Below are 11,420 nucleotides of genomic sequence, written 5' to 3' on the forward strand. Positions count from 1 at the left end.
AGCATGTTATGCTACCATCTGTACTTAAAAGCAGCACAGTTACACATCAGTTAAAAAAATTAATGTTCTCATCTTGGGAAAAGCAGGAGAAGCAAATGAAATGCCAATGTGAGAAAAAAATGTAACAAGGAAACTGAAAGAAAAAAACCTAAAAATTCAAATAATCTGACAAAGAACCCTTACTCTAACAAATTCTAATTTTTCTTTGTTCAAATCAAGTTACTGAAACCTAAACAACTTTACTAATAGAAACTATTCATTTTGTTGCAAAATTAACATACTAGTAATAACTGCTTTATAAACAAATGTTCCTTTTAAAAGACAAAAGAGTACTTGCTGAAATCTACAGTGGACTCCAATACAGAAGGTGAACAGGATTTCACCTGAATTGGAGCCTTACTTAATACAATTAACAAAATCCTTCTGAAACATCATTTGCCAGATGCCATGACATTCTTTTTTTTTTTAAGATTTATTTATTTATGCATACAGAACTCAGTACAGGCCAGAGATGCAGGGGTGGTGAGAGGATTCACCAGAGACAAAGTGGGGAGTAGGACAGGCAGACTGACAAAGTACACTGCTGAGGGGAGCAGTAGGTGAGACAGAAGAGGTCTGCCCACACCATGTGGGTCACCTCCCTGGTCAGAAATCCAACTTGCTCAAGTGGCTGCAGCTAGCTTCACAGTGTTGTGCTTTCACCCACTGCACCACCAGGGAGGGCCCAAGAAGTCAATTTTTAAATCCATACATAATGATGCCAATTAATACTTTGTTCACCACCTACTACTTTCCTCGTTTTTTTCCAATTCTTTTTATTTAAACAGACTCTTCTGATCTACCTGAATAGTTGCTTATAATTTTTTATAATTATGATATAAGTACAGCATCTGGTATTCAACCTCCAAAACAAGATGTGTATTTTCAAAACAGTATTGAAAACATTGAGATCATGGCATTTGAATGTTTCTAATACTGGGCGTACATAGATATCTAGAGGTTAAGTCTCAATGCCATCACCACTACAGTCTGAGTTCGAACCCCTTAGCAGTGTATTTCAGTAAAATCTGCCTGCTTTTGCTCTCCACTCCGTCTCTGGTAAATCCTCTCACCCACACAATTCTGGCCTACAGCCCAGTCCTACTCAAAGACAAACAAACAAACAAAAATGATACTAAAAAGCTATATGGCAGAACATATTCTTTATCAGTAAGCACAGATATTATCTCAGATATGGCTTTTTAAAAATACTAACCTGAGCTGTTTCTGTCATTTTCTGTTCAAAATCAGCTTTTGCTAATGCATATTTTTCCACATAGAGTTTATAGGTATCTGTAGCTTTCTTAGATTTAACGGCTGCCTGTAAAAAAAAAAAAGTTTAAATTAACAACCACCTTTTCTCTGACATGTTAGTGTATTAATGTGAAATAATAAATAAAAATGCATTTTAAAACATGAGAACCATGCTGAGTTCCATATGGCATAAACCAACTTGAACGTTTTTTTTTTTTTTCAAATCTTCGTTAGCAATATTTTTTGTTAAAATCACAGTAATGCAAAAATTAAATGCCAAATCTTCTGACAGATTTTACTTTGAGAGTTAAAATGCTCTCACTCTATAATCCACATTAAAATTTAAACATTCTAATAGTACAGTGCCATTAAAACTTTACTGTGCAAAGTGTGACACTTCTACAATTGTGAGTCTTCCTTCCTTCTCCTCACAACATACACATATTACATTTAATACCAGATCAGCAAGTAAAGCTAGTTCAGCAACTGACTAAGTTGGTTTTCCTTGTCACTTCTATTTCCATTACACTACAGTAAACCTACCATTTTTATTCACTGCCTAGTTTTCCAAGATTCCTATTTTTAAAAAACTGTTACTGCGTTATTTTAGTTTGTTCCACTAGCTACTTATTTAAAACAACTTAATAAATATTAGGCAGTAAGGAACAAGAAGACAAATTATATAGGGTTCTTTTCTTCAACGACTTCATAAAAGAAATATAATCTATACATTAACAGCCACAAATTGGTGGAAAGTGACAGAATCACATAAGTCAAGATTAATTCTATTAAAGCTAGACATTTAGGAAATGGAAAGATGATGAGTAATGTGTGGGTGGAGGCAGACACATGGCTTGACTAAAAAAAAAAAAAAACGACTATTCTCAAAGGACTGATCAATTTGAACAATAAGGAATTGTGGGAGAGAAAGTGTTTAAGTAAATAAGAGTTCAAAGATAATGAAAAAGTACAGGATTTTAAAATATAAAGATAGCCATTTTCTTGATGAAGTAAAAGATGGTCTACTAAGATCAAAGTGTAGGGTAGAGTGTGAAGCTTAAAGAAAATGAAACTTCAAACTGCAGTGGTGGAGAATGTAGTAAGTAATAAGCACGTTCAGTACTAGGAGCCACTGAAGGCCAAGTAAAGCTGGAAAACACGGAATTTGTGTAGAGTCAATCAGAATTAATATGCAATTATTTCAAGTTATGTTCAAGAGTCTATGAATAAATACTTGAAACAGAAAATATGGTTTACTTGAAAGTTTGGGACTGTCTAGAAATGCATACCATCCTCTCTTAAAAGATAACTCTGTACTCTCTAAAATATACCTGCAAATATTCATTAAATACATATATTCTATGCATTCTTGCCTTCTTAAATAAAGACTACAGGAAGCCACGCTAACTTATAGTGTAAAGAAAACTGGTTTGAAGTCTTAAGAAATCAGAAGGTTTCACTTTTATGTGGAATACAGAAGAACTAAATAAAGGATCAGATACAGACAAGCCTTAAAAGCTGACCATAAATATAAGGCAGCCATGAGGGAATGGTGAGGGTTGAAACCAGAGAGGCGGGAAAGCAAAGGGAATATAGTGATGGATTACAGGTGCTTTAGTGGTAGGAGAACTATGGTGATGACCACGCCCGAGGCAAAAAAAAACTCATATGTTGTCCAAAAGTAAAAACTAAAATATTAGAAAACATTAAAAAAGAAACTAGATTCAAATTCTGGTCTGCCACTTACTACTTACTCATTTGACCTTGTCTCTCGGCTGTATATAGTTTCCTTGTTCCTAAAACAGAATCAATGCCTTCTATTTTTAGAGCTTTGGCAGTATTGAAATGTCATTTATGTAAAATGCTTGGGACAGACTGGCATATAATTAAATCAACAACACAAGTGGTACCTGCTTATATTATGGTTTCTAAGTGGAACATACTTTATTGTATTTTGCTATTAAAGATATAACTGAGTTCTACTAAGCTCTCAATCCTTGTAACAAGTAGCTAACCATATATACTAATGATTTTCTAATTTATTCCAATGAATTTTTTTTTCCATTTTATTCTTTTCTTATTGTCTGGCCATTGGACAGTATTTTATACCACTGCTACTGTGCTTCCTCAAACATCCTGGCTCTGTTCAAACACATAACAATTAAATGAGATAGATATTTATTTATAGCTTATTAAGTATCTTCACACGAAATCCAGACAATCAAAAAATCCAGAAAAGCTGCCAGAATTTATTTTACAAACATTTAATGGTTACCTGGGTTCCCTTCTGAGATTTTTATGTCAAGAGATTTTAGTTTCTTCTTCCAATTAACAACATGTTCAGGGTGTACAAGTTATCAGTAACCTACAGTCCCTAAAGTGATTTTTAATGATATAGCCTAGTAGCCCCTCCTTTGCTTGTTACTTATCCCAACATCTACTCTTTCTCTGCTGCCTAACTGTCTAGTAATGTTTGTCAGTTATTCAAAAAGACCGAGTTACCAATCCTAGAGGTAACTGCAATTTGAAAAGAAATTCATAAAACCTGAAAATACCCCCCCAAAAAATTATTGTCACTTTTAAAAGTAATGTATTGAATAGGATCTTCTTGTTTACTTTTTACATATTCTGTACAAAATAAGACACTTACACCATTAAAACCTTTCTCTAACCTCTTGTCCTGTACTATTCAATACATCTCAATTCTCCCAAGAGAAAGATTATCAGAGGAAGAGATCATATGTACTTAGCTTTTAATAATCTTCTTAACGTCTAACACATTAATAAATACATGATAGAAAAACATTTATTTTCTATTACATACAAACTATCACTTCATAACCCAACAATCAGAAAAATATTTTTTTATTTTTTTTATTTTATTACAAAAGTTTATTTTTACATCATTTTGCACATTTTTTTTCCCATCTCGATTGTAATACCCGCGGGTTTTCAGAAAAATATTTTAACTAATCATTGAAAAAGATAAGAATCTAGTCTACAGTCTACATTGAAAATTAATTTATACTATATTAATTGACAGGAAAACTCACAGTATTTTGAGAAAATGATTTCTTTCCAATAAACACATTCTATGTTGTCGACAATGATGGTTTCCAACTCACAATGATTTGTAACACATCAGAAATAATTAATTCCTGCCTAGAGAAACATTATCCCTCTTAGAAAACCTATGACATATTTTAGAATATAAAAATGATCATTACACTTAACATTATACAATTTGAAGAAGTTTTATATGCCAGAATCGTAAGGAAATTACATACCAACTTTAAAAGGCATCTTAGTAATAAAGGAATAAAATTAAACAGAAACTGTGGATTCACAAGGTGTTTTAAGTAATGGCAAAAACAAGTGCAAAGAAAAATAAAGGTGTCATATGAAAGGATACAGAGAAAACTTTAGAATGTAACTGTATTGGAATGGTCTGTATTTTCTGATGGCTCAAGAGACATCTCCCACAGGAAATTAACTGCAGTATTTATTATTAAAGCAAGTTTCTAAATTGTATATATGCTTAGTAAAATTGTAAATTCTTAAGCAGAATTTTGAAAACTGAATATCCTACTGGTGACAAACTTGACCCCTTCACTACAGTCATTATTAAAAAGAGAAATTACAGTATCTGTTCCCAGATGAGGAAATTGTGCTTTAAAGTAGCTTTATTTTTTCTCATAAAGAAAAAAACTGGCTTTAAGAGATTACCTACTGATAATCCTATATTTTATCCACTTCCCTAACATAGCAGAAATGTTTAGGTACCTATAAATTTTTGCTGTACAATCCTAAGAGGCAAATACAGAAATATAAAATAAGTACTTAATCACTATCTACAAATAAATGCCTTCTAAAGGTATTTTATAAAAACAAGGATTCGTAAGTGAGGATGAAAAGCAAACTATATCACGATAGCCTTAATTTTTGTTGGCTCATAGATCTTTATGTTTTAAAAAAATCTATATTCATGATAATAGAAAGGATCTTATTTTACAAACCAAAATAAATTATATACTTAGACTTGGGCTAGAATATATAAAACAAGAAGTCCATTAACATATCTAATATGAGAAACAAAGATACCAACTCTGAGCAGAACAATCAGAAAAAAATCCTCTTTCTGAGTTATCCATCCCATCAATGACTGAATTTCAGTCACTAACGCAAAACACTTGGACATAACCAGTTATATGTGCCCAATGAGTTAATCAAAAAGAAATCCTTAATTTTCATCTAAATAATTTCCGTACATTAAATTAAACCTATTTATGTGAAAAGACTCAGATAACCACTTCATTAACTGCTATCCCTAGTAAACATAGTATTTTTTCAAGCAATCATCATATACTAAGTACTACTATGTTCAGCCCATTTAGGTTTCATAAAAACCAGTTTTTTTTATTTGGTTTTTTTGTGTGTGTGGTTTTTTTTTTATATCAACACTAAGTAGTGAAGCAAAAATTGGAACCCAAATCAGTTAGATACCACAACTTCTTCCATTTTGATCATCTGAAAAACCAGTTTTTTTAACCCAGGAATACAGAACCTCTCTGGAAAGTCTTAACCAATTTAGACAGCAGACTTTTGTATTAATGATATGGAAACAATACCAATTCACTGCTTAATGTGTATATGTATTATAAATAAATGTTCACTATAGCTCATAAAAGTATTTCTTTTATTTTGAACAGTATATATATATTCCTGTATTTTTATTTTGGGGGGAAATTAAACAGTAAAATTAAACACAGAAAAATGAGACACCATATCCTTCCTAGTCCTATTCCCATCACTTGCTATGCAAAGGTATTCCCATATTGTAACTTAGGATTTAATTTTCCCATACATGTCCCTAATACATATTTACTTGTACATAAACAATTTTTTGTACAGAATTAAAGATCACATAAGAGGCATCAAAACCTAAACATCCTTTTAGACCTTTGCTTACGCAATATTATGCTTTTTATCATGCTAATCCAAGTCATTTTAGCTCATATTTTTTTAGTTTTATAATATAAACCCTACAGCACACAAAAGAAGTACAATAAACCCCAAAATCCATCACCTAGACTTCAAAAATACATCCATTCTTCACTCTCCAATACTATTTTCCTAAAGTATTTAAAACATTAGATATATGACTTTACCCTAGAGTCCACTTGTACTGCTGCATAACATCCCATTAAGTGAAATAGTCTCCTTTTGCTAAAGAATAAGATTGATTCATATAATTTTTTTCAATTTGACAATTATTAGAGAAGTCTAATGTACGTTTCTTTACATGCATTATATTTACCAGCGTATTGGATTTATTTTTTCCAATGCATTTTGAGTTTTCTACCTACTATTCTTTTTCTTTGCTTTTCTATTTCCTTCTTCCTCTTTTCTTATCATTAAATCATAATATTCTTTTTTTTTCTGACTTGGAAAAATATAGATTCTATTTCTATTTGTTTGCTTAATGTACATACTTTACTACTACCATTAAGTCATAAAGTAGACCGTTATCTTGTGTACCACTAAAACAGAAAAAAATTCTGTCAAGTAAACCATAAAAGGCTGGCTTCATCAATGAAAATCTTTATTTTATACTTAGTAAAAGAACCCTATAGACCCCTATTCTAAAATCACTCTCAAATTACACATAATAGTAAGGCGAAAAAAGAGCATAAACAACAAAAGCAAAAATCAACAAATAAAACTATATCAAACTGAAAAATTTCTACATAGCAAAGGAAACAATAAAATGAGAAGACAACCTACAGAATGAAAGAAAATTTTTATAAACCATATCGAGTAAGAGTTTAATATCCAAACATATAAAGAAATTACACAACTTATGTGATATCACTTCACTCTCATTAGAGTGGCTATCATCAAGAAACAGGAGACAGCAGATGCTGGTGGTGGGAATGTAAATTGTTTTAAGCACTATGGAAGACAATATGAGGGTTCCTCAAAAAATTAAAAATAGAAGTGCCATATGATCCAGCTATTGCACTATTAGGTACATACCCAAAAAAAATGAGGATAGATAACACTCTACTCATTACTTCAGCATTATTTATAATATACAAGATAGGAAAATAACCTATATGTCTATCAATAGATAAATGTATATAAAGAATGTGTCATATACAGGAATATTATTCAGTCGTGAGAAAGAAGAATTCTTGCTTTTGCAACATATGACATCAACCCTGACCACACTATGCTGAGATAAGTCAAAGACAGCCACTGCATAATCTCACATATGCATGAAATAAAAAGATTACACTCATAATAAACAAAGTAAAGATAGTGGCAATCAACAAATGGAAGGTGGAAAGACTGATGTTCAAAGGTACAAACTTGTAGTGAGCAATAAAAAAAGCTCCACAATCTAATCCATGTGACAAAGAATATATACAACATATAAAGGTATCAAAGTAACACACTGTACACCTTATACTTATACTCATATATATACACTAAATATATTCAAATTTTAAAGTTACAAAGGAAAATGATTTTTTGAAATACTCAAATCTTCATTTCAGATTGTGACAATTACTTTCCTGTTTGAGAATTGTTAAGATCTAGTGCCCCTTAATCACAAAGTCATCAACAACACTATTAACACAGCATTTCTTAAAAGTACTCCATTTTATCTCCATATTTTCTTCCGGACACTGGTGCTTACATGTTCTTTATTTTACCATGATGTCACAAATAAAAATTTCCAAACAGTGATCATAACTACTATTTCCTCAAATGGTCCAAAATGGGTAGCCATAAATGAGTTCTTAGGCTTAATTTCAGTCAGAATTATGTTCCTATGTTCCCAACTTCCAATAACTTAAGGCCTACTTAGCAATCCATCTTTCTCTCCCTACCTGTAGTTTCAATCAGACAACAATCAGAACTATTGCAATAAAAACATATTTTGCATACTTCTGTTTCACTTAAGCAGTGAGTAGGGAACTAAATGTTCCACATAAGAGAGAAATTCTTTGCTTAACTTGAACTTTGAGTCCAGCAAGCCTACATAATTAATCTCTACATGCTACTTTGGATTTCTGTTCCATTTCTGATTCACTGAGATAATGCTCTTTTTTGGAACCTGTTACGTTGTTTTGTTTTCCCTTTTCATAGTTTATTCATAAGTGATGGAACACAATGTTTTTAAATTGTTACTTACTGTGCCTCATCTCTTTCCATCTCCCAATTTTGATTTACTGCACAAACATTAAAGGAAATATCACCCTTATTCCATCAATGACTGATTTTTCCAGTCTTCTAGTTTTTGCCCATGTATACACATTTCTATAATTTTTAAAATAGTAATATAGTTACAACTTGTTTTTATTTTATTGGATATTTCAAATGTTTTAAGAATTACATTATGGTAAAAAGCTTTCACTTCCTATGCTTCATTCCTAAATGAAATATGCCACATCAAACAAGTGAATGGTTAGTTTAAAATGATTTGAAAGGGGGAGGTGGGGTGAGGAGCCTAAGTTTCAATAAAAGCAAGTGGAAAAAAGGGTTGTGGTTTACCACACTAGTACATAAATGTGTTCTAAGTCACTGATAAATCACCCACAACAGATATTTAAAGCTTATCTTCAAGTTTCTATGCCTTTCTAGATATACCAAAGTGTTGCTTCATTAAAAAATTTTACCTCATTGTTCAATCTCATCTTACAAAAACAGCCAGCAAAGGTGCCAATGACATAAAAAAGAAATTATTCCATTTTATGTACTTGTCAATCTATTTACCATCCACAATGTATTTTGCAAATGTACCTATGTTTCACTTTAATAAACCACAACCACTCATCTTTAATATGAAATCATTCTTGAGTGCTTGAAGATTAAACGCAGTGTAAGTGCTTTGAAACCATAAAGACATTTTTATTCCAATTACCTTATCGACTTCTCTTTGTGTAGCTCCTTCCTTTTTCAAACGTTCCTGTTCTACACACTTGGCATTGTAATTTTCCTTGGATTTCTGGAGAGCCTGAGTTATGCTCTGGATGGTTTGGACAGCCTCCAGAGTTCCTGCAACCTCTTCTTTAGTCTGTTTGGCATAAAATGATTCATCAAAATCACTGAATTTAGAACACTCAATATTTGAACATTAATCCTTTGGCAAGAAAAAAAAATGATACCTTTTTATGAGATTTTACTTGTTCTTCTCCATACTTCTGAACTTCTTTTATTAATTCTTGCAATTTTCTAACAAGATCCAAATGACAATTTGCTAATTTTTCCGTAGATGTTTTGAATACATCCCACACTGGTGCAAAAGTTCTAAGGTAAAGAAAACATGAAGAAAATGACTAAAGAAAGTTAAGGTTCTGAAATACAATGTTTAATTAGGCAAAAAATGAAATTCAATCACAGATAAAATCATTGACAAACTGACCTTTATTTTTTACTTTTGGACTTCAGTGCACAGAAATAGGTTAACTATCTCAGGTATGGTCACAGCTCTCAATTAAATCATTATTATTTTCTGAGTTTATTTGGTTATTTATATGTGTATCGGCAGTCTTTCTAATCATTGTTTATTATTAAAAATTAACCTATCAGGGCCCTCCCTGGTGGCGCAGCAGGTTAAAGCACAGCACCAAGAAGCTTAAGCCACTTCCGCATGAGTTCGATCCCCCCCTGCCCAAGGTGACCACATGGAGTGGCAGACCTCTCCTGACCAGCCTGCTGCTCCCCTCAGCAGTATACTTCGTCGATCTACCTGTTCTGCTCCCCTCTCTGTCTCTGGTGAATCCTCTCACCCTCCATATCTCTGGCCTGTACCCCAGTTCTGTACGAATAAATACATAAATCTTTAAAAAAAAAATTTAACCTATCAAATTTCAATTTTAGACTATTCAGTATTCCATCTAAAATGTTTCATCAGAGCCTCTCTTGTGGTGTAGTTTCAGGACTAACCATTACTGCAGCCTGAGTTTGATCCCCAGCCAGCGAGCCAACCCACATAAGCCACAGCAGACCTCTCCTGTCTTGCCCGCTGCTCTCCTTAACAGTATATTTCAGTGAGTCTACCTGTCCTGCTCTCCACTCTGTCTCTGGTGAATCCTCTCACCACCTCCACCCCACCCCAGCTTATACCTCAGTTCTATGCATACTTCTGAAAAAAGTAGTAATAATAAAATGCTTCATCAAAAACAGTTTCTTTGAATTTAACATGCAAAGTCAAATCTGCATCTGACTTGTGTTCTCATCATTAATAATTCTGTTAAGAATTATTTTTAAAATACTACCTGAAGCCTTTATGTGGGTATTATAATTTTGTCTATCGGTGTACTTCAACAAATCTAAAAGTCTCCTTTTTCAACTACATAGTTCAGGGTGTATGAGATACTTTCCTACCACTTTTTCCCAATATTGAGGACTTATTATTTTCAGCTGGTTCAAGAATTACTACATTATTCTATCTTGGATAGTACTTAGGATGCCAGTAATTAGTTTGAATAATTTGGTCAGAAAAATGTAAAGTAACTTTATCCTATGCTTTCTTTGGGTATTTCCTCATATACTTTCAATAATGCTTGCTTAGGTTCTACAATAAAACTTCTGATAGAAAATAATACAAATAACAGCAATGACAACTTAAGCAAGAGATAGAAAAAGAAATTATTTATCCCAACATGTACTCTTGTGTCTATTATTACATTTGCTATTCTGTAGGAAAGCTAACTGGCAATGATCATTTTAAGCATATAAAGATCATGTTTCTTTATAAAAATACTTATAAAAATATAAAAAGACTAGGACTGAGATTAAATCTCACCACACACTTAAAAATCTAATCAGAATTTATCTGACCGTGAAATGGAAATTTTTAAGTGGGAAAAGTATCTTCTCATTACAGCACCAAAATATATGTACATCTCTTCAGGTAAACGTAATACATGGTAATTTAGACTTATGCAAATTCTTTACATTGAAAAGAGGTTTAAGAAACAATTTCTTTAAACATGTAGGTTTAGGGGCGTCCCTGGTGTTGCCAGGGGTTAAGCACCATGAAGATTGTGCAGCCACTGCAGCACAAGTTCAATCCTTGGCCAGGGAGCTGGCCCACATGGTGCAGCAGACCTCTC

General features: G+C 32.5%; 1 protein-coding gene across 1 annotated transcript in view; it reads right to left on the minus strand.

Annotated features, from left to right (window-relative positions):
• Positions 1-11,420, minus strand: part of FCHO2 (FCH domain only 2) — a 93,671-nt gene that overhangs the window by 54,733 nt on the left and 27,518 nt on the right. Inside the window, exons 4-6 of the mRNA XM_012721767.1 lie at positions 9,468-9,609; positions 9,224-9,376; positions 1,256-1,360 (exon numbers count right to left, since the gene is read on the minus strand). Coding sequence (XP_012577221.1) covers positions 1,256-1,360; positions 9,224-9,376; positions 9,468-9,609 — 400 coding nt within the window. The remainder of the gene's footprint in view (positions 1-1,255; positions 1,361-9,223; positions 9,377-9,467; positions 9,610-11,420) is intronic.

This window comes from Condylura cristata, unplaced genomic scaffold (assembly GCF_000260355.1).
Source record: "Condylura cristata isolate star-nosed mole 26May11 unplaced genomic scaffold, ConCri1.0 scaffold00007, whole genome shotgun sequence".
Classification (NCBI taxonomy): domain Eukaryota; kingdom Metazoa; phylum Chordata; class Mammalia; order Eulipotyphla; family Talpidae; genus Condylura; species Condylura cristata.